General features: G+C 49.0%; 2 protein-coding genes across 8 annotated transcripts in view; one reads left to right on the top strand and one right to left on the bottom strand.

Moving 5' to 3' along the window:
• Positions 1-4,950: 4,950 nt before the first annotated feature.
• ISCU (iron-sulfur cluster assembly enzyme) lies at positions 4,951-11,426 on the bottom strand. Its single transcript, XM_036354320.1, has 5 exons — positions 11,271-11,426; positions 9,597-9,710; positions 8,672-8,782; positions 6,791-6,869; positions 4,951-5,462 (listed from the first exon to the last, which is right to left on the bottom strand). Exons 1-5 carry the CDS (start codon positions 11,382-11,384, stop codon positions 5,377-5,379), a joined length of 504 nt encoding a protein of 167 aa, XP_036210213.1. The 5' UTR covers positions 11,385-11,426; the 3' UTR covers positions 4,951-5,376.
• Positions 11,427-11,626: 200 nt separating this feature from the next.
• SART3 (spliceosome associated factor 3, U4/U6 recycling protein) overlaps positions 11,627-23,541 on the top strand; it is a 34,127-nt gene continuing 22,212 nt past the window's right edge. For 2 of the 7 annotated variants that reach the window (XR_004974920.1, XR_004974919.1), the window contains exons 1-5: positions 12,165-13,132; positions 17,906-18,032; positions 18,306-18,410; positions 21,597-21,781; positions 22,436-22,541. Coding sequence is in view for 5 of the 7 variants with exons in the window: in XM_036354310.1 (XP_036210203.1) it covers positions 12,815-13,132; positions 17,906-18,032; positions 18,306-18,410; positions 21,597-21,781; positions 22,436-22,541 (841 nt within the window). In the remaining 2 variants the exon portion in view is untranslated. Of the gene's footprint in view, positions 12,034-12,152; positions 13,133-17,905; positions 18,033-18,305; positions 18,411-21,596; positions 21,782-22,435; positions 22,542-23,541 lie in introns of those variants that run through there. The other 5 variants (XM_036354310.1, XM_036354315.1, XM_036354313.1 and 2 more) reach the window with 5 other exon arrangements.

Below are 23,541 nucleotides of genomic sequence, written 5' to 3'. Positions count from 1 at the left end.
CAAAGCTCCTTTGCCCCCAGATATTAAGCCCAACAGATGCCTGGAATTCCGTCATTAACCAGTTCTTCATTGGTGGTAAGCATTGCTCTTGGTTCCTTTTCTTGTAAAGTGCAAATCTCCTTCGGAAAAAGAGAAGAGGAAGTCTCAAATCCAATAGTGCGACTCATTTTAGAGATTGTAAGTCAGCGGTTCTCAACCTGTGGGCCGCGGCCCCTTTGACGGTCGAACGACCCTTTCACAGGGGTCTCCTAAGACCACCCTGCATATCAGATATTTACATGACGATTTATAACAGTAGCAACATTACAGTTATGAAGTAGCAACGAAAATAATTTTATGGTTGGGTCACAACATGAGGAACTGTATTTAAAGGGCCAGAAGGTTGCGAACCACTGTTAAGTGATAGGGGCTCTGACTGTGGACAACTCTTTTTTTTTTTTTTTTTTAAATATATTTTATTGATTTTCCATAGAGAGGAAGGGAGAGGGATAGAGAGTTAGAAACATCGATGAGAGAGAAACATCGATCAGCTGCCTCCTGCACACCCCCTACTGGGGATGTGCCCGCAACCAAGGTAATGCCCTTGACCGGAATCGAACCTGGGACCCTTCAGTCTGCAGGCCGACGCTCTATCCACTGAGCCAAACCAGTCAGGGCACCGTGGACAACTCTTAGGAGCCATCAGATTTGGAGCTCCCCATGGGGTCAACGGAGACTCTTGTTGGGGCTACACTGCTGCCCATCGCCTCCCTTTGCCCAATTCTGTGTTATTAACTGCCCTTTCCACAGGCTTTGATCTCGGGGACACTCCCCAATAAACACCTTGTGTGCTAATTTCCATCTCAGAGTTGGCTTCTTGAGGAATCTGACCTGTAACAATGATGGTGATGATGACAATGATGGTGATGACTATGATGGTGACAGTGTTGCTGCTACTGCTGATATTGGTGATGATGATGGTGACAATGATGGTGGTGGTGATAGTGATGATGATAGTAGTGATGGTGGTGATGATGATGGTGGTGGTGATGATGACAATGACAACCATGACAGTATTGAGGAGGGTTATGGTGGTGATGGTGGTGAAAATGGTGGTCTTAGTGATGGTGATGATGATGGTGATAATGATGGTGGTGATGATAGAGATGATGATGATAGTGGTGATGGTGGTGATGATGGGGATGATGGTGATGTTGATGACGATGGACATGACCATGATGGAGTTAATGATGGTGATGATGATAGTGACGGTGATGATACTTATGATGATGATGGTGATGATGGTGGTGATGGTGATGATAATGGTGGTAATAATGGGGATAGTGGTAATGTTGATGACAATGATGGCATTATGATGATGGTGATGATAGCTAACAGTTAGCATGCACTTACCACATGCCTGGCACTGTTTTTTTTTGTTTTGTTTTGCTAGACATTTGATAATTTAATCCTCACAACAGTTCTATGCCTTAGGAGCTAGTTTTCTGCCAATTTTACAGAAACAGAAACTGAGGCTAAAAGAAGTTAAGTATCTGCTTAAGGTCACATGCAGAAATCATGGCAGAGCTGGGACCAGAACCCAAGCCCCCAAGTCCCCATCCAAGGTTGTTCCCTAATGTCCTGCTCAAAAGGGGCCAGTGACACAGGGTGGCACGTAGTGTTTGGGCAGAGGGAGGTCCAGCCCAGCCCTTTGACCCATTGGCCCAAGGCCCCAGGGCCAGGAAGGGAGGCCGGCGGAAGCTCTTTGGCACCGTAGCTCCAGGCAGTAAGAGTTGTCCTCACTGGGGGTGGAGGGCTTTCGAGTTATTCTGAGAGCTGGGCTTCTCTGAAGTGAAGCCAGGGGTGGAAGTATCTAACATGACATTTCCAAAGATAGCTGGGCGGGGCTGGTGCCGTGGTGTTTGAGGCTGGCCCTTGGGAATAGCTGTGCCGGGTGGTTGGCCAAGCAATGTGGAGTGAGCTGGCCTGTCAAGTGGTATGTGACAGAAGTCACATGGGCGTGTCTCCTGCTTGGGTGCAGCGAGACCGCTCTGCTTACTTTCGGAGGCCTTGCTGTGAGGCTGGTCCCTCGGCACACAACATAGGTTGTTAGGTTAGAGCAGCGGTTCTCAACCTGTGGGTCGCGACCCCTTTGGCGGTTGAACGACCCTTTCACAGGGGTCGCCTAAGACCATCCTGCATATCAGATATTTACATGACGATTCATCACAGTAGCAACATTACAGTTATGAAGTAGCCACGAAAATAATTTTATGTTGTGGGTCACAACATGAGAAACTGTTTTAAAGGGCCAGAAGGTTGAGAACCACTGGTCTAGAGGCTACAGTATTTAACAAATAGTAATGACAGCACTACTACTAGTAACAATAGTGGGGATGGTAGCAATAGCTACTATCAGTAATGGTAATTATGCCAATGCTAATATCTATATATATAAAAGGCTAATATGCAAAGTGTCCCCTTGGGAGTTCGACTGGGAGACCGGGAGTTCGATCGCTCGCTATGACATGCGCCAACCACCAGGGGGTGGTGCAGAATGAAGGAAGGCCCTGGCTGGCCTTGATCGCTGGCCAGGCCTAGGGACCCTACCCGTGCATGAATTTCGTGCACTGGGCCTCTAGTAATAATGATAATAGCAATAGAGAATGCAGTGGCAGCCTTGGCCTAGAATCCTGCCCCCACCACTTCCCCGCTGTGTGATGTTGGACACACCACTTAACCTTTTTGTGTCTTCATGTGTAAAATGAGATAATCATAGTGTTTAGGATTTCTGTGAGGAGTACATGAGGTCCCAGCAACTGTGCCTGGTAGAGTCAGGGCTGAAGTTTATCAGAATCATGACAACGGCCGAAACAAAGATGCACTCTTTTTATGTGCCACATGCTCTATGTGCATGATCTCATTTATTCCTCATGTCACCCTGACCGGGTCGGCGCTATTATCATTCCCAGTTTACAGATGAATAAACTGAGGCTTGGGCGGCTGAAGGCTCTTGTTCAAGGTCACACAGTGGTAGCCAACATTTGAACTCACCCTGTCTGACTCCAACACTAAGGCAGATGTGGGGAAGTGGTGGGAGGGGTGGAAAGGAAGGGATTCAAGAGCTCTTTGGTGATGAGAAGTGACTGACATCTTCTCACAAAACTGAGCCTCCATCAAAATAATTTTAGCAAACTGCTTTGCAATGTGCACAGCACTTCATGGTGGGTTCCACCCATGAGTGAGGACCTACTATGCGGCTGGCACATTGGAGACTCCTGGGAGCTTTTAAAAACACCAGTGCCCAGCCCCCACCCTGAGGGCTGTGATGCACAGCCAGGTGAGGGCCGTGCTGTGTGGTGGTGAGTTGGCCAAATGAATGGATTGGGCTCATCCTGTTGGCTCAGCTTCTTCATGCAAACGCACAGGGCACAGGTGAGCCCCTGATGTGCGGTAGAATCCCCGGTATGTTCCGCCAGAAGGAAACGAGGCGGGAGAAGCATGGGCTTTGGGGTCACCCAGCCCAGGTGAGCCGGCTTGAGTCTGTCCACCTATTCAGTCAGTTTCCTTGTTGGAAACAAACCTCAGTGGGTGGTCATGAGAATGAGCAGGATCACAGACGTCAGGGCCTGGCACAGAGCACGGTGCCTGGTGCCTGATGGACAGGTGTAACTCACACGTCAAGATCTCCGTGGGCCTCCGTGGGCGAGCCCACTTGGAGAGGCTGAGACCCATTTGGAGACCCAGAAACGCTAGACCTGAGCTCATCGGAGGGTGCACGGTGCCCCCGTGTGGTTAAAACTAAGTCTGTCTGGGAACAGGAGTGTCTCTAATGTAAATTTAAAACAATACTCATTGCTTTTAGCGGCACCACCTCATACTTGAGGTTGGGGCTATTCTGGTAACATCGTTTTGGCTGTTTACAAGCAGCTTCTGATGCGCAGAACTCAGCTTCAACTCTCAGGGGATGTTAACAGGGACAACAACGTCTCATTTAAAAAGTCTCAGACGTGTGGTGGGGAATTGTAGTGTTGTCACATATAATAAAGGAGAGACCGCGCAGCTGGGAGGGCTGTGAATTAAACAGAACACGCCACCCAGGGCAACCTGACATGGCCCCACCCGGCGGCTCTAATTTGAGGTCCTGCCCTGAGGTCTCCCAGGCTGTGTGTGGAAGGAAAGGCCTTTGAAGTTCTGAGCCTTCTCCAGAACCCATGGGGTTTCAAAATATCTTCGTATATTTTAAAAAGAGGTGTATTTAAGAGAAGAGGCAGCTAGCTTCTGCCCGAACCAAAACCCACCATCGGAAAAGACAAACACATCTTCCTTTGGAAGGGTGGAAGGTCTGAGATTGTGAGCCGCAGTTCCAGTGTCACGCTGTCCCTAGGAAACCAGGCCGCCTCTGGTGGGATTTTAGCTGGCACACGACTGTGGGAGCCTCAGAAGGCCCCTCTGCCCTGAGCTCACTGCCCATGTGCAGACAGTTCAGAATGAACTGTGTGACTATCATCCCTGTGCAGGCAGGGCCCGGGACGAAAGCAGCTGCTTCCCTATGGCGTGGCTTGTCTGCCACCATACAAATCAGCGTCACCTGCCCCGACCTGACACAGAGCTCTGGGCCTGCATTCTGTATTTTAGGCCCCGGCCCCAGGTGCTCTGCACCTGTATTTGGTCCACAGCTTGAGGGAATTGTCTAAGCCAGCACTTGTAGATTTCAGGATTTCATAAATGAGTGAAATTACAAGTATCTTCTGTTCTCACTTGGAGTTGTCAACCTACTGTTACTCTGCAGAGAACAACCCAAAGTGATGGCCACCTCCTTTCCCCTCACCCGTTTCCTGAGGGGGCAGTCTCCGTGCAGTCCGTCCCGCCCACGGTGCTCGGGAAGCACTGTTGCCATGGCCCAGCACCTGGGAACCCAGGGGGCTTTGGGCAGCACTCGGGGCGAGTGAAGCATCCGAGAGAGAAGGCTTAGAGGAGAAAACCATTGTCTTACACGCTTTAATTTATTATATATATGCAGATCTGTTCTATGTACAATACTTGGTTCTATCAAACAGTCGTACAAGGCATTCTATTGGTAATCCTCCCCAAAATAGATTCAGATAAAATAGATCTTTGTGCACTTTGTGGACTAGCAAAACTCGACTTAACTGATTTCAGTTTTGAGGCCGTACATTCAATTCAAAATATACAGAATTAGGATTAAGGCGGTAAGAGTGGGCTGAAAGAAACCACAGGATTCGGAACTGAACTGTATTCTCGCGTCAGAGCCACAGTGTGAACAGCAAGGGTTGTGCGCATGGCCTTTCACTGTAGTGTGAGGAGCTTCCTGGAATCTAAGGTGATGCACGGGGCGGGCAAGCAGCTGAAGGCCCTGCTGGAGGTGCCAGGGGCTCATTTCTTCTCTGCCTCTCCTTTCTTGGGTTCTTGCTTCAGTTTGTAATCAGCCAGGGCGGCCTTGATCGCATCTTCAGCCAGCACTGGAAGGACAGGAAGGAGAGAGAAGCTGAGTTTCTAGACAAAAACAGTCTTAGGAGTGGAATTTCTAAGAGGCGAGGGCAGCGGTACTGGGCAGGGCCTCACGGTCACCCAGGTTAGTTTCTGAGCCTCTGCGGATCGACTTTCTTTTCTATAAAACTGGACATCCTGCTGTTCTTGCTGGGACTGTGTGAGGACTTACTATGTGGCTGGCACACAGTAGGGACACAACAAATATTCGTTCTCATCTGCTCACAGGAGACTTAAGGGAATGTAGTGGGTGCTGGGTAAGCTAGCAGCGTAACTTAGGTCATGTCATTTGCTGATAGCATGGTGTCTGCCACATTACTCTCTAGTGATCTTAAGCTTGAACTTACTTAGGACTGAGGCTATGGAGGAAAATAAAAATTGAGAGGGCTGGAATGAGAGCAGAAAGCAAGCCAAAGGCAGAGCCTCAGCTCAGGTCTCAGGACCAGAGAAGCTGGGATTTTTCTGAAGTGTGTGAAAATGTTTACAAGCTATGTCCTTTATTCATGGCTACTTGAATTCCAACTCAAGTGGAAAGAACTTGGGTCTTAGCAGACTTCCTGAAGACTGCATCGGCACGTCCCTGTCCCAGTTCTCGGCTCTCGAGTCCTCTCCTGGCAAGAGACCTGGCTCTCTGCTGGTGTTTAACTAATTTGGTCAGTAAACTCCCGTCAGTCTATTAGGAAGGCTGTTCCCATTCCCTCCTTCCCAAGAAGGTTGAGAGGAGGGGGAAATAGCTTTAAATTTAAGTCAGAGACTGAGCTGGAAAGCCAAGCATCAGTCTTAAGACATCTGGGCTTAGTCATCCCATAGATGCAGATACAGAGCAACGTATGTGGATAGGAAGTGAGGAAATACACAACGAATGGGGTTATGTGGAAGCTGACTTTTCTCTTCTGCGGCCCTCACTTTCCTGCAATGGGGTGGGAACAGCACAGATTCTGGAATCAGAGACTGGGGCGTAGACTGGGGCTTTCTCACTTAAGAGCCGTGTGACCAGTGCTTTAACCGGAACCCGTTTCCTCATCGTAAGGGGAGAGACATGGCACCTTCTGTGGCCTGAAGGATGTCGCTGAAGTTTACAGATGATGCTATGGAGTGCTCAGCACGAGGCCTGGCACACACCACCTCCCAGAGGCTGTCCTGGCGATGGCTGAGGCCGTGGGCTTGAGCCCTCGAAAGGTTATAAACGGACTCCATGACCACAAAGGACTCGTCATTACTCTGTCACAAATGCAAGTTGACTCCATTACCCAATTCCTCCCAACTGTCCGGCCGCTGGCCTTTGGGGGCAGAGACTTACTGGAGCAGTGCAGCTTCACGGGGGGCAGGCATAGCTCCTTGGCGATGTCTGTGTTCTTGATGGTCAAGGCTTCCTCCACCTGAGGCACATGGGAAAGACACGCAGTGTCAGCGAGGCTCTGTCTTGAGGGACAGACAATAACCTGGGAGGCCCCAGAGGCCCTCAGGACAGGGTGAATGGGGGTGGTTTCCGTTAATAACCCCAAACAAAGGACCCAGGACCTTCTCAGGACCCCACCTGGGTGTCAAGGCTGCAGGTGGGATTCTTGGATAGGAAGTGTGCACAGCGGGGGGCTGGGGTGAGCAGGACCCGCACACACACTCTAGGAGCTGAAGAGAACCTGAGAAGTCTCCTTGGAATCAGATTTGCTGGAGACCAGAAACATGAGTCTTTCTTTAAAAGGCAGTGACTTGCTATGCTGGTTTTGTGACTATCAGCTTCTCTGATGTCCTTGTACCAAATGTTTAGAGTAAGTCCCTTCAACTAGCAGTGCTGATGGCACTAGGCGGTCGGAGGGGGCGGACAGGCTGTGGCACTCCAGCACTGTGGCAGTGGCACAGGTGGGTCCTGGGCTAGGAGCTCCCTTTGGGCTCATCCCAGGCTGAAAGGAGACTAACTCCTCCCGCCTGGGGCTCGGTCCGGAGCCTGAGGGCAGAACAAGAGGCAGGTGGTTCCTTGCCCCCCTGGAACAGTCCCAGCATCTTAAGGAAAGCCAGGTGTCCCCCTAACTTCCCAATGCCACTAATTCTACTCCATTATGACTTTAGTTCTGTTCCTGGGAACTCAGGATGGGAGGATGTAAAGGTCAAAGAAAGGCCCTCTTCCCCTATTTTCTGACCACAACTCACAGGCCCCTCGGGTCAGGTCCTGGGAGCACAGGTGCCTCGTCTCCCTTTCCCCCCTTTCCCTGCAGACAGTTGGTGACAAATCACCGCAGAGCCACCTCCTGCCGGACAGACCAGGCCTGTGCTTCCTTGGCACCAAGGAGCTTGCCAGCCAGAAGGCCCAGAGCCACGGAAAGCAGGTGGCATGAGGCGTGGCTTGTGCTTCGCTGTCGAGCTGCCCAGCTCCTTGAGCAGTCTTCTCTATAACCTTGAACTTGGTCCCTCGGGGTTACAAGGATGAGCAGCCTGCGGTTTAGCTTTTCTGAGAGGTTTGAATGACTAGATTTTAGGAAGTCCAGTTCTTCACTGGGCTGGGGACCTTCTGCAGCTGCTGGGGAAAGAGGCGCTGGCAGAGAAAAGGATGGGAAAGATGTTCCTGCCTTTCTTGTTCAGGCCTCTCCACTAGGAGGGCCTGCCCCCCCCGACCCCTCACTGTTTGGATGTGCTTGCTCACTCTGCCCCTCCCTCGATGTGCGTTTGACTCTTCAGTCTCTGTTAGTACAGGCCAGTTTGTTATTCCATGAACCCTTAAAAGCCACCTGCAGTTCTTTCCGAAACAGGATGGGAGGAAATAAACAAGAAAACAAACCACTGCACAACACGCCCTGACCTGACCGACACGCTTAAGAAATTACACCACCAGTGACCTTGGAGAAAGCTAAGGTTTCTTTTAAGCTCTATCTTGTTAGGTGGAGAGGTGAGGATCTTTTTTTCTATTTAATTAGAAACAAAACATCACAGAAAACCCCGAATAAAAATGATCAACAACAAAAAAACCCCAAACTAAAAAACTCTTAACAAAACAGAACAATCCACTGTTCCCAATGTGGAGAATTTAATAAAAATCTGGGCAGGAGAAATTAAAAAGGAGTCTCAGAATGTATTTTTTTAAATCAGTTATTTCCGCCCCCCTCCACCCACCAGACCTTTCCCTTAACTGAGCGCCATGTTTGTGGAAAACGTGACTTGATGCTGTCAGTTCTGCGAGTGATCTTACCGTCTTTCCTTTCACCCATTCGGTGGCCAGCGAGCTGGAGGCGATTGCGGAGCCGCAGCCAAATGTTTTAAACCTGGCGTCCACGATCTTCCCCTTCTCATCCACCTGGATCTAAAGAGACAGGGGTGGGGCTGTCTGTAGAAGCGGCACTCACAGGGCTGCATGGGCTCTTCCCAAGACCTTGGCCTTGTTTCCACTTGAAGTTCTGGCACTAATGACGATGTTTCCTGAGTCTGCTTTGTTCTGAGGAGCTCAGGGATAAGAGTCAAACATAGACAATCACATAGGCCTGCGGTACAGATTAGCTAAATAATGCGCCCCTTTGAAGTTTTGTTTTGTTACCCTCGCCTGCTTTTTGGCTATGAAGTTCTGCTCACGGCTGCTGTGTCAGTCTGCCCTGGAAACGCTGGGGGAGCCTACGCTCACGGTCTCTAGTTAATGCTTTTTCCTTGGACACCAAACCATGCAGTGGTCCCGCCCTGCCCTGTTGCTGTTTTCTAAGACAGGCAGGCAGTTTCTGGCACGCTGCCCTCCCTCCATGAGGAAGCAGATTGTGAATGAAGCTTCGGTTTACCCAGCCTTCCTGTTGTTGCCTTCAGTTTGGGGGAGGTCTGCTTTATTGGATTTCTTATCTCACAGGGGATGGCTAGCTCAACGGCTGTGGTTTTCCTTTGGTAAAACACAGAACCTTTTGCTTAACTGACGCTGGAATTGAAGCTGATTCAGTGAGCAGAACAGGGTGATCAATTTACTGTATCGGAAAGGGTCAGCACAGTGTACCAGCAGGAGCGCTAGGACAGGCTCATCCTGCCTCGCAGGAGTCCAAAGGGAGACCAAAGGAGACGGTGTGTGCAAGTCTCTGTGAACTACGATGCACTGTCGGCCAACAGGTTCCATTCCCGTCCCCGATGAAAACCAGCAGTACCTGTAATTTCATCACGTCGCCACACGCTGGAGCCCCCACCAGTCCGGTCCCAACATTTTTGGATGTCTTGTCAAGAGACCCCACGTTTCTGGGATTTTCATAATGATCGACAACCTGAAATGAGAGTTAAGAGAAATCAATGATCACTCTTTTTGGTCTTGACTTGATGGTAAGCACCAAGTCAGCAACCTGAACTTGGCAGGCAATCACTAAATGCCAGATTTTACCCGGGTGGGAAGGCTCACGCTCAGGTCAACGAGAACCGTTTGTGACCCAGAGTCTTTTTGCGTCTCCTTTCCAACGACCTTATTAAGAGACTTGTGATACTGGAGGAAAATCATGTCTTCATTCCAGAGGCTTTTTAACCACCTATAACCGTTGGACCTTGACCCACCTAGATGGCCAGGTTTGGGCTCAAATGGCATTTTTGTTATTTCCAAATACAGCCTCTTCTCAAAGGATAATAACGAGTCAACAATTCTGAAAGTGACTATGAGCCATAAATTGAAGGCTTTCCCAGAAGCCTCGAGGAGACTGTTACAGGGAAACGATGCTATGAAACGTGTCCAAGTGGGTACGACGATAAAAATCAGGTCCCATCAAGATTTCAGGGCCCCGAGGCCTCCCCGGTGCAGCAGCGCACCCCGGTGGCCAGGAGGCGGCCAGCCCGAGTCCCTTGGGCGGGCACTGTCCACAAAACACACCCCTGGGTGGGGGAGGAGCCAAGTCCCGGGCGGCGAGCTGAAGCCAGGAGAGAATAAATGTCTATTCAAACCGGCACACGGAAGGCTCTAATAACCTTGAGGTTTGTTTTTTTGTTTTTTACCAGTTAACCCAAGTGTGCCGATCGTCCGGCCCCCCTCCCCCCTCCGTTCCGACCAGGATGCCGACTCCAAGCCCAAGGACCTACAAGGTAACATCCAATCGGTACTGTTTGCCCCCATGGTGATTCACCACCTTCTTCGGTTGGTTGTGTCACAATCTCCCGCCCAAGGGACTTGACACGCCCCCCCCCCCCCCCCAAGGGCTGCAAATCACACACCCATCCCTATGCCCCGCCCCAAACAAAACACGAAAATAAACACACGACTGCGTACTGGCTCCACTCGGGGCTCTGAGCTCCTACAACATAGCGGCACCTGGAAGGTCCCTCTGTGCCGGGCACCCTGCCGAGGCCGCCACAGCACCCCCTTGTGTAGGGGCTGCTCAGAGAACCCCTTTCCGAATGGGGAGCAAGCTCGGCGAAGGACAGCGCCTTCCCCGAGGTCACTTGACCGGGGCAGTGGTCCAGGCGTCAGGCCGGCAGGTCCTAACAGGACCCTCCTTCCCGGGCTCTTAGGACGTTCAAGGGCTGGGATGCAGGGCGTCGCGGCCAGCGGCAGGGCCCACGGACAGTTATTTTTTTTTCGTGCGCGGTCAGCGTCACTGCGCAGCGAGGCGAGTGGAGGCAGTGTCACGCGAGGGGTGGGGGGGGGGGGCGATCCCTCCATCCAGGGCCGGGCGCCATCCCCACCCGGGCCACGGCGGGGGCTCCCCAAGCGGCGCAGAGTCCCGCGGCCACTCCTCCCTCGGCTGGGCCTCTGTCCGGCACCGGCACCCTCCAGTCCCCTCCGAGGTCCTCGTCCTCCCGCCCCGGTCGCTGCGGACCCCGCGCATCCCCCTTCCAACCCCTACCTTCTTGTGATAGAGCCGGGCGGGGGCTGACAGCTCCCGGGGCGGCAGGCGCGGGGTCCGGAGCAGCAGGACTGACGCAGCCCGCCGCAGACGGCCCGCTCCAGTCGCCGCCATCTTCCGGTTTGCGCCTGCGTAGGCCGAGCGCGAGGCCGAGGGGAGGGGCGCGCCTGGACGACGTCACCGCGGTTGCGTGCCCGCGCCCTCACGCTCCGGGCACGTGTCGCGCACGTGTCCGCGCTGGGACCACGCCCCTCCGGGGGGCGGGGCGCGGAGCGGGGCGGTCTAAGGGGCAGGAGGGCTGGTCCTGGGTGCTGGGCTCTGGGTGTAAGAGGACCTCGGGCTGGAATGCGGGACACACGTTTACGTCCGCCGAGCCCACCGCCCGAATGCGGCGCGGAGGGCCAGCCCGTCCATCTTTCTCAACCCCCACGTGCAGCCGAGGCCTTGTCGGTTCCGAGCGGCTTAGTGACTTATCCAGAGTTGCTCAGGAGTTAGCTGCACTTGGGATTCGGATTCAGACAATCTGCGTTAGAATCCCGGTGTTGCTCCTTCCTGGTTGTGTGACCCTAGGCAAATGACATTAGCTCCCTAAGCCTCGATCTTTTGTAATATGTAATTCAAGGACGATGTTTTCATTCATGGGCAAGTACGTGTGTAGTACCTACTATGCGTCAAGACGCTGTACCAGGCTTTGGGAATCTAACGGAAAGAAAAGCAGACATAATTCCTGCCTCATTAAACTTACTGGGGAAGGAGAAAGGCAGTAAGTAAACACACCAGTGCTCCCCTACCTCAAAATGGGAGGCTTAATTAAGAAGGAAACGAAACCCTGTCCTGATTTTTTAAAAACGTACATGTCTATATTATCTATTTCTGTACAAACTACAGTAAACTTATATGACAATATCTGGCAATTGAGAGTTCCTAATTAAATGCCTAGTAGTGTAATTTATTAATGTTGGTGTGCAGAATAAGATCTTATAAAATGAGAAAACTCACGTGTGCCTTTAACGCCTACTAAGCATCAGGCATTACATAAAGGGGGAAGAATCTTTTTGGGAAATGTGTTTTTCTCATGAATGGTGCATCGATCCCTGAGGACTTGGGGTTTTCCCTGCCTTTGCGGGTCAGCTGGCGGGGATATTTGAACCAAACGCCAGGTCACACTAGGCAGTAAGGTATTTATTCCCAGTCATTTTGACCTTCTCCAGATGGCGCCAAACCCTTAACTAAGTCATCAGGCTCCCTCCCGGACTTCCGCTAATGGCCCCACTTCCTGTCCAAGGACCCCATTCTGTCCGAAGTGAGACGGAACACACGCCGTGTTAGGGAGGTTATTGTTTTTCTCAAGAGAACTTTCACAGGTGTATGAAAATAACATGACTTGCGTGTATTTAGAGATTTTCCCCGTCACCTGAGGCTCACATTTCCCTTTCAGGCGCCAAGACAGCGAGGTTTTTGATCAGGCGCGCGCCGCGGACAGCCTCTACCTCCAGGGGTCTTAGGCGGCCCAGGGCAGACCCGGGAGTCGCTGGAAGCGCAAGATGGCGACGGCGGCCGCAGCGTCGGCTTCGGAACCGGAGACCGATCCCAAGGCGGGGCCCGAGGCTGAGGGCGAGGAGGACGAGGCGAAGGCGGACAGGACGAGGAGGAAGGTGTTAACGCGCGCCGTGGCCACGGCGGCCTACAAGGCCATGGGGCCAGCGTGGGATGAGCAGCGGGAGGAAGGCGTGAGTGAGAGCGATGGAGACGAGGAGTTCGCCATGGCCTCCTCGGCGGAGAGCTCCCCCGGCGAGGACGAGTGGGAGTACGACGAAGAGGAGGAGAAGAACCAGCTGGAGATTGAGCGGCTGGAGGAGCAGGTGCGCCCGGGGGTGGGCGGCGGGGTCCCCCTCTCCCCCAGGTTCCCGGGCCTGACTCTCCTCCTCCCGGGTCCGGAGCGGTAATGAAGCCGCCGGCCGGGGCAGCAAACCCGCTATTCACCCGCAGCTCCCAGCGTTTGGGGCGCTTGCCTGGGGCTGTGCGGGCGGCATCCCATGGCAGCCTCACCACGACCCAGGGAGGCGGTAGTGTGTCCCCCGTTTTACCGAGGAAACGGAGGCTCTCCGTGGAGGGACTTCTCCGGCGCGAGGCTACACTTCCTGCAAATGGGGGGCCACACCTCCCCCTCCCAGCCTCCCCGTGGAGCTACGCCCCGCAGCAGAAACACCGCTCCCCTCGCCAGGGAGGGGTTTCCCTCTGGGAACGAACGGTGATGCGGGACCATGGGGTAGGAAAGGCGGTATCGACCTTGAGGACGGTCGTAAGAATGGAAAGGTAGGGGTCTCGGCGTCCGGAGGCTGAGGCCCCGGCTGTGTGTGCTTGGCCGGGTTTTTATTTATTTACTTATTTATTGATTTTTTACAGAGAAGAAGGGAGAGGGATAGAGAGTCAGAAACATCGAGGAGAGAGAAACATCGATCAGCTGCCTCCTGCACCCCCCCCCCCCCCACCCCCACCCCCACTGGGTATGTGACTGCAACCCAGGTACATGCCCTTGACCGGAATCGAACCTGGGACCCTTCAGTCTGCAGGCTGACGCTCTATCCACTGAGCCAGACCGGTCAGGGCTTGGCCGGGTTTCTTCGAGTCTTTGAGCCTCAGCTGCCGCGTCTGTAAATTGGGAGCAGCACTTCCGTGTCGTGTAGTTGCGATGGCGGCAGTGACAGCTGCCCAGCGCCTCGCAGTAACCGGATCTCTATCTAAACCAGTGGTTCTCAACCTGGGCTGCACATTAGAATCACCTGGGAATCTTGTTAAAATCCTGATTTCTGGGCCTCCTCCTCCGGAAATTCTGTTTCTTTGTTACTAATGATGAGGGCCAGAAATCAGGATTTTTTAAAAATATACATTTTATTGATTATTTTTACAGAGAGGAAGTAGAGGGATAGAGAGTTAGAAACATTGATCAGCTGCCTCCTGCACACCTCCCACTGGGGATGTGCCCGCAACCAAGGTACACGCCCTTGACCGGAATCGAACCTGGGACCCCTCAGGCGTCCCAGGCTGACGCTCTATCCACTGAGCCAAACTGGTTAGGGCAAGAAATCAGGATTTTAACAAGATTCCCAGGTGATTCTAATGTGCAGCCCAGGTTGAGAACCACTGATCTAACCTGTTAACTCCAGTGCGGTCCGGGGTCCCAGCAGATGTAAGTTAGGATAATTTGCGTTAAGGTTAATAGAGGGAGGGACCACCGTGTTTGTGAAGGTGGGCAGGGAAATGGGGAGGGGAGGTTGGCATCCCAGGGCTAGTCACAGCAGGACCTGTGTCCATCTTCAGGCCTGAAGAGGGGAGGGGGGACCGGTATTTTGAAAGGTGTGGATAGAGCACCCGGGAAGCCAAGGCCTTTGGTCAAGGGGTGCAGCCCTGGTTTCCAATCAGGGGGTCGGGGTGGGAGGAGGCATACCCTGGCCTCCCTCTCTTCCTCGTTCCAAGCATCTGCTGGTGCCTGCTGCTGGGCAAACCCTGCTGGAGGAGAGAACCAGAGACCCATCTGTGTGGTCCGTCTGGCGGGGGAGGGGGGGGTGTGTGCGGGTGTGTGTGTGTGTGTGTGTGTGTGTGTGTGCCGTGAACTTAAGCACATTCTTTCTCACGTGCAAGCTATTTCAGTCTCAGAGCCTATGGCGTCCCAGCTGGTAAAATGAGGGTTGTTGTAGTGTCACCCCCCCCCCCCCACACACACACACACGCAGGGCTGTTGTGGACCTTAAGTGACAGTGTGTGTAAAACTGCTGGCAGCGTTTGACACAGAGTAGGTGCCATGCAAGGCCTCCTTTCTCCTTTCCCTGCCTTTGCCGTGGGTAGCATGTGTCCTTCCACAGGCCTCTGTTATTTCTCCACCCCCAGCTCCAGGTCCAGTTTGTGCCGGTAGGGAGTTAGGAAATGGGTTAGATCAGTCTGTGCAGTGGCTAAGCCGCCTCCCTGTTAGAGCTTCCTTTGTTGTTCACGAAGTTCTGGGACGGGAGTAGACCAGCGTGTGCGCTCACTTGTCAGTGCGGAGTGAGCTCTGTGAAATGTCTTGTACGTGCAGCTCAGCATGCATTTCATGTACAGACTTTCAGAGCACCTCCTATCCATGCTATCGTCATTTGGGCTAGACATCAGAAATTTAGACCAAAAATCACCCTGGAGGCAGTTCCTCTACGTCGTGACTTTTATACCTTTGTCTTCTGAATTACACATGGTGCTCCTGAGGGATGTTTGCACAGGCCTTCCTCACACTAACCGGTAAGGGCTCTCCCACCCTCTCCAGGCTCAGAAAACACATTCAAACCCAGGGAAGCTGTGAGTCGGTGGGGGACGGGAGAGCCTAGGATGTTCTTTAATGAGGAAAGCACATCTTTCACAAACTCAACTTTTTAAACTCTCGTTACTCGTGTGCCACACTTGACAGTCAGTTTGGAACCGTCAGTGTGTGGTGACAGCCACTCGAGCTCATCCTGGTGCAGGTGAGGACACTGAGGACCAGGGGAGACGAGGGCATGTGTGTCCTGGCCTCGTCCAGCCCTGTCGAACCATCACATAATCATGGATGGGTTCAGCTTGTCAAGCTTTATAAATCACGTGTAAGAGAACCTTGCTGCAAGTCTTTTAAGGTTTTTGAAAGAATCAGGTCATATTCTTACCTGTTATTGATTCTTCTTTATCTTTTTTATGTGAATTGATACATACACAGTTCACATCTGTAAATTAGAAAGTATGGTAATCAAATGAACACCCTTCGCTCGTCTGCGGGTTAGAGCTGCATGGGTACTGCTGCATGTGTCTTGGGCGCCTTCCCTATCCCAGTCCTGCCTTGCCCCTTCTCTCGTGCCCCCTCCTAAAACCCAGTAACTACGTTCTTGAATCTTCTGTTTCCTTCTATTGGCAAACATACAGTTTTATCACTCAGGTATGCGTCCTTAAGCAGTGTGTTGTCCACTTTTGTTTGTTTTTGAGCTTTTAAAAAAGTCCGTCATGTTATACATAATCTTCTGGGACTGCTTTCCACCCAGCAGTGGGTTTCTAAGGTTCATCCATGTTACTTGTCATTGCAGTTTATTCATTTTGACAACTGTTTGATCAGTTCTAGCATTTGGATAGCTATAGTCCCGCCCCCCCCCCCCCCCATTACAAACAGGCTACAACAAAACATTGTTTCTGTTGAACTGTGCTACTGTTGAACACGTGTAAGAGTTTCTCTGCATTGGTGTTTTTCCAATTTATCTATTTTTTTGCATCGGTGTTTTTCAAACTGGGGTCATGGTCATGGGTCATGAATTCAGTTTGACTTTCCTGGTATTTACGTTTTACCACTGAGTGAGGTGTGGCAATCTCCCTTCCATTTATGTCCCTTTGCATCCCTGCTTTTTAAATATCGTTGTTTTGGGTTTCAGGTAGTCTTACTAGTAAAACATTGTACATACAATTTAGAAAACACATAAGGAGAAGGATAACTTATATAGGGTGTCCCAAAATTCACGCAAGAAGTAATTTTGATAGAAAACACAGGTTTATAATTAAAAATTGTAAATTTTTTATTGATTCATAAAGTATACAGTATAGGGTTATGTATGGAATAGCACATCGGGTAAATGGCCTCCACGGCTTTGCTGGCACATACGCAAAGCCTTGGTCTTCATTGTCCCTGCTCCTGGGCCATAATTGGTACTTGGTAATGCTTATCAAATTGAAGGGATTGAAATCAAAGGGCAACAGATATTAGAATCTGATTCAATAAACCAAGTAAAATTAGGCTTTTATTTTTTGTTGTAGTTGTTAATGCTCACGCAGAATTAAAGTCTTGCGTGAATTTTGGGACACCCTATACTTACCCACTTTTCTGCTCTTTCTTGTTCTTCTTGATGCCAAGATTTCTTTTATCATTTCCTTCCTCTTTGAAGAACTTCCTTTAGCTATTCTTTAAGAGTGTAAGTCGGATAGTAACATATTTTTATAGTTTCCTTTTGTCTCAGATGTATGATAGCTTTTTAAGCACTTATTTTAATTTATTGTTTAAATTTTTAGTTTGAAAAGTTTCAGGTATAGAAATAGACCTTTATGTGCTTATCACTCAGCTTCAGAAGATATCAGTCTGTTGTCATTCTTATTTCTACCAATAGGGATCTTTTTATTTATTCAGTAGAAGAAAAGAGCTGTTACCTATGTGCCTGGCATATGCTAAAGCACGTTACTAAATTATGTTTAAAATCCTCACAGGAACTTTATGAGTCAGAAAACGGTGATTCCCCCATTTAAAGTGAGGAAATGGAGGCTTAGGACAATTAATAACCAGCCTAAGGCCACACTATTGCTTATTTGTTTTGTTAGAATGTTTCCTGTATTTCAGAGAGAACCAAGTGTGTGCTGATGGGAATTGTGACGGACTTGAGGGAACTTTATGGTTATTATAAAAAGCCTCTTGTATTGATCTTTTTTCTTCCTTTTCCTGAGGTTTCATTTCTGTTTCAGAGGCTCTCCCAGGTAGCACATTTATTTTGTTTGTGACAGATGTGTGCATTGTCACCAATGGTAAAAAAAAAAAAAAAAAAAAAAAGCTAAGTTATTTTGATGATGGCATTTTAAATTTCACCGGCTGTTTCTTTTCCTTTTAGCTGTCTATCAACATCTATGACTACAACTGCCATGTGGACCTGATCAGGCTGCTACGGCTGGAAGGGGAGCTCACCAAAGTGAGGGCGGCCCGCCAGAAGATGAGTGAGATCTTCCCTTTGACAGAAGGTAACTCCTCACCAGCCGGGCTGCTTTTATAGACACCGAATTTGCAAACCATGAAGTGCCCAACAGCTGTAGAATATTATGATTTTAGTGATTTGATCTTATCTGGAGCCATAAACTTCTGTGCTTGGTGCAGGCTTTAAGAATTGAGTTTTTGTGACCTGTGCCAGATTGTGTAAGATGATGAAACGCTTGCCTGCTGATGACTCCTCTACATTGCTGCTTTCAGACCGCCCTCTTGGGAGGGAGGTGGTAACGCAGGCTGTTGTCTTGTAGAGCTCTGGCTGGAGTGGCTGCACGATGAGATCAGCATGGCCCTGGACAGCCTGGACCGAGAGCACGTGTACGACCTCTTTGAGAAAGCCGTGAAGGATTACATATGTAAGTTCCCGCAGGCGTTTTCCAGGGGGCCCGGCAGTGTCACCTGCATCAGTCTCTGCTGTCTAGATTGTGTTGTGAGATGCTGTTGCCCAGAAGACAGCATTCGTCTAGCAATTAGGAAGATTGAGTTCATCTATTATTGTTTATGGTTTTCAGTTGAAGATATTTGGTTTTAAGACATAGGCATATCTCACTGTATTGCACTTAGCTTTATCGCATCTCACAGATGCTATTTTTTCTTTTTTGTTACAATTTGAAAGTTTGTGGTAACCCTGTGTTGAACAAATGTATCAGCACCATTTTCACCAACAATCTCAGATGAGAGTTAGCATTTTTTTAACAAAGTTTTAAAAAATTAAGGTATGTACATTTTTAAAGACATACTCTATTGCACACCTAATAGACTACGTTATAGTATAAACATAACTTTTATATGTACTGGGAAACAAAAAAATTTGTGAGATTGGCTTTATTTCGATATTTGCTTCATTGGGGGGTGGGGTGGAGGGGGTGGCTGGAACCGAACCTGTAATATCTGAGGTTCATTTAAGTGGATGAATATACTCACACCCAGCACTTACCTGGCAGGAAGAATTTACATGGTAGTTCCAGATGACTAAAGGTCACCTTTTACACATTGAATAGATTTTTAGAAGTTTTGGACAGAATTTTTATTTTTCATATTAAAAACCTTAAAACTTCTTTTTGAAATAATTCTGTATTTATAGGAAATTGCAAAAGTAGCACAGAGAAGTCCTATGTACTTATTTCGTCCAGTTTTCCCAGTAGTTTATAACAGTAGTATAGAATCAAAACCAGGAAGTTGACCTTGGTGCAGTGCATGTGTGTCGTTCTGTAGATGTTATCCGTGTAGCTTCCGGTGGTCACCACTGCGCTCGAGGTACAGACCCTCCCCCACCACAGAGCTCCCTGGTCTCCTGGTGCTGACCGGTCAGCAGTGCAAGTGAAGGTGGATGCCTGACTTCCCCTTAAGACCCTTCAGCCGCCCCTGTTGATGGTTAATTCTCTAAACATTGTCTCTACATATATTGGGGAACACATCAGTGCTGTGGACAAAACGCATTAAAAAGCATTACAAGGTCCCCCCCTCCCCCTTTTTAAATTAAGCCCTTCTTCCCCATCTGATTTTCCTCAGTCTTCACTCTGGGCATTTCCCCTTGAGAGCAGTGTCAGCACTTAGTAGGTAGACTGCCCAAAGGGAGAGGATTTTTTCTGTACCTTTACCAGCCAAGAAGAATATAAACTTTTTTACTTTTTATAATTCAAATAATGAAAATAATAGTTGTTTGGTGAATATAAAATTATACTGAATGTGCCTTTAAAAGCTATCCCGTGTCTTTGCTCAGATGGTGCCGGCCCTGTGGCCTCTTAGAATCTCTGAGTTCCAAATGCATGATGTACCTTGTTTTCTGCTGGTCCTGTTACCCCCTTCTTAAGGTCTCAGAGTCATTAACAGCACCAGCCCTCTCTCTGCAAGGATCTTTTGTCCTTCCAGGCCGCCCGTGATGGTTCTCAGTCCCTTAGGGTTTGCAGTCCTCCCTGCCGGCAGGCCTCCGCTGTCACTTAGTGCTGATGACAGCGACTGCCCTTCCACCAGCTGCTGCAGGGCTGCTGTGGGTCGGGGACCAGGTGACCACCTCCTTAGAGGATGTCTCACAAGTCGTTTTGAATGGGACCCCCAGGGGATGTGTTATTTTCGGGAGCTTCAGTGTGTGCAAATTGCCACTTGTTTTGAATGTTCAGAAGCCACTCTGCCTGCTTTTTATTTTGTTGTCCTTTTTATTTATTTTTTTCTATTCTTTGTATTTTAGTATTTTCCTATTTAACTGTTTTTTTAATATTTGAAGATGCCAAGGATGGCCTTCCTGTGTTTCTCAGCATGTACTCACTCAGTAGTGGGGTGGTTGATGCCCCAGTAGTCGGAGATGGCTAGGCCTTTTGGCTCCTCAGAGGCCCCCCCCACCCCAGCGGACTGGGGAGGGCTTGAGGTCCGCACAGGAAGAGGAGGAGGGGGAGGGGAGGCCCCTATCTCCCAGTCTCCCCCTGAAAACCTCCCTTGGCTCCGCAGAGGTTTTGAAAACCCGGCTCCTTGGTCTTGGAGGAGCCTTGTGCGGAGGCTTCATGCCTGTTCTGAGCTTGGGGTCTAGTGACACCTTCTTTTGTTTGTCTCTCAGAGTCACTGTGGGCTCGGTACCCTTGGGTTTTCTCAGTTAAAATGCCGTTTCTCATATTTGCCCCTGTCAAGATTAAGTGTTGAGAGGGGGCATGATGTCATCTGTTGAAAATTACCTTCTCTGAGAGGAGGAACCGCTTCACAGACCATCTGTAAACTTGACCTCCCATCACTCAGCCCTTCACCTCCAAGAGCTAGCTCATTTCCATTTTTTTTTTGCAGCCCATCTGGCAGCTTTTTATTGGTGCACGAAACAAAGTGGCTAAAGCTTTGGCTAAGTTCTTGAAATAAACCTGCCTTAGGAAAACATGGTCATCTTCAAATTGGCTTCTGTATCTAGCATTTTTATTTTACAAAGTTAGTGTATAGGCTTCTGAAATTATTTTTAGGTCTTTGAAAAGTACAGGCAAACCGTGTACAGTAAGAATGGATGCATTCATGAAGATCTTTCAGTGGTCTGGTCTTAAAGTTGTGGGAGTGAGTAGATAAAAATTTAAAAAGAGTGAAAGAAACAAAGCAACCAAGCTTTTTTTGTCATTGTTTAAAGTCATTAAAAACAGAGATTTTAAAATACAGATTTCTATTAACAGTATTGGTGCTTTTAATGTTTTTCATTTTGAAAAATTCTAGGCTTTGAAATCTTTCTGAAGATTGACTCAGATTCTTAAGTATTTTCATTGAAATCTATCACTGAGTTTCTTCAGTTTTAATAAATAAGCTTTATGATCATGGTCTTTTTACATATTACCTCTTGGCATATACTGTTTATTCAGCAACATCTCAACGAATATACCTGCTAGGAACATTGTTTGGGTAGACTTTCTTTTTAGGCTGCAGCATTAGTGTAGGTGAATTGGGATGCATATTGATGATGCTCTTACCTTTTTGCATGAATGAGTACTTTTTTGGTGGGCACATTTCTTTTGTTATGCCTCATTTTTGATATTTGGGTGTCTCATGTTGTTAACTAACAGAACTCTCCTCATTTTTAGGTCCAAACATTTGGCTGGAGTATGGCCAGTACTCAGTCGGTGGGATTGGTCAGAAAGGTGGCCTGGAGAAAGTCCGCTCTGTGTTTGAAAGGGCTCTCTCGTCTGTCGGTTTACATATGACCAAAGGCCTGGCCATCTGGGAGGCTTACCGGGAGTTCGAAAATGCGATTGTGGAAGCTGCCCGGGTGAGTTCCCCGCCTCCGTGACCAGTGCTTGCCTTTGAATAGTCGGGCTGTCTCTGTAAGTGCTCTTGGAAGGACATAGTTAATAAAATGGTCTTCGCCAATTCCTTAGTGTATGGGCAGGTAAATATATGAAATAAAAAGTTTTTTAGACTAGCAAGAATGATTTCTTACACATGACTCTACAATTTGTTCTTGATACTTAAAAATACTACTGCTTTAGTTACTGGTTCCAGAATAAAATACAAAAATAACCGTGTCACTACCCCTTCCCCACCCCCTCCCCCCAAAAATGTCCAGTAGAAACTGTGAGAGATTTGACCCAATCAGAATTGCAATTTTTAGACTACAACTTACAGAATTTTACTGTCCCTCTCCACTCTGTGTGGGTGCACAGTTATTGATACACAGTGAAGCCCTCTAATGTTTGATTGTTATTGTTAAAGTAACCCAGTTCATTCTTGAATTACGTCCCTGTTGAAAAATTGGCAGTGCTGCCTTCAGCTTTACCACGCATTACCTCATGTGTAAGAGGTCATAATTTTTTTTTTTTTTTTAGTTTGAACTAAAAGTGTGTTGAAATAAATTTTTTTTATGAAATAATTTTGAGGTAGGAAGGACCAAAGTTTGTCATTTACTACAAATTTACTTCTTTAGCCCATGGCTGGCTTCCTTTCCCCTTTTGACCGGGAACAAACCTTTGATTCACAGCTGGAGAAAGTGCACAGTCTCTTCCGGCGACAGTTGGCAATCCCACTCTACGGTAAGACAAGAGCCAGCCCTTCGTGGTTTTTAAAATGCTTTGGGGTATGTCATGTGATTCGGCCTTTCCCAGCATCCCACGAGGCAAATGTGGCTGGTGTCCTTACTCTCACTGGACAGCGTGACTGTGGACGAGTCCCTTGGTAAAAATGTATCTTGAGTTATTAATGCTCAAGTTAGTTATGAGGGTCAGAGGCAGGAAGTCCCAGTCGTGTGGACATTGTTGGAGAGGCAGAGAGGCGGCTCTCTGTCTCTGAAAGGAATAGAGAAACTGACTCCCTGTGTTTTCTGGGGAAGCTGGATTGAATCAGAGTTCCATTCGGAGCATTTTCTCTTGAGAAGTACCCTCTTCCATGACCTGGGGAGTTTACGTGGGCCTGGACCATTCCTCGGTGGGGTGATCTGGTTCAGGAGCACCATGGGTCGCAAGTATTCATACCTGAATTTCCTGGGGTTTGGTAAGGATTCTCCTTTTTTGGGGAATATATATTGGAAAGCCACGCCTTTGAGGTTCTGGAGCTGGAGCATGAGCAGCACTGGGAGGATTTTTCCGAGCATGGGAAGAGTTTGGCGTTGCCATCTTGTTTGTTCCCTAGACCTGGTGTACTGTGCACCCTCAGACCCTCTGGATAACTTGACTTGAGCCCAGAAGTTATTTCTCATTTTACTTCACAGCTTACTTGGATTTCATTTAACAAAGTATAGCCTGTCTCTCCAGTTGAATCTTTGGGTGACATGCAGAAAAGGCTAGAACGGAACTGGCTTGTAGATTTCATCTCATCCCAGTTTGAGGCAGCGTAGCATAGTGAGTAGCGTTCAAACCCTTGCTCTGCCGTTTCCTGTGGACAGTGCAAAATGGGGATCACAGTAGAACCCACATCATAGAGTTGTGAGGATCAGACGAGTTAATGGCTATGATGACTTAGAACCTAGGAAGTGCCAGGTTAAGTGTTGTTAAAGCTTTGCTATTAGTTTCATGAATTCTGATTGATTAATTGGTA

The sequence above is a fragment of the Myotis myotis genome, unplaced genomic scaffold (assembly GCF_014108235.1).
Source record: "Myotis myotis isolate mMyoMyo1 unplaced genomic scaffold, mMyoMyo1.p scaffold_m19_p_20, whole genome shotgun sequence".
Lineage (NCBI taxonomy): Eukaryota > Metazoa > Chordata > Mammalia > Chiroptera > Vespertilionidae > Myotis > Myotis myotis.
This window is presented reverse-complemented; position numbering and strand designations above follow the sequence as displayed.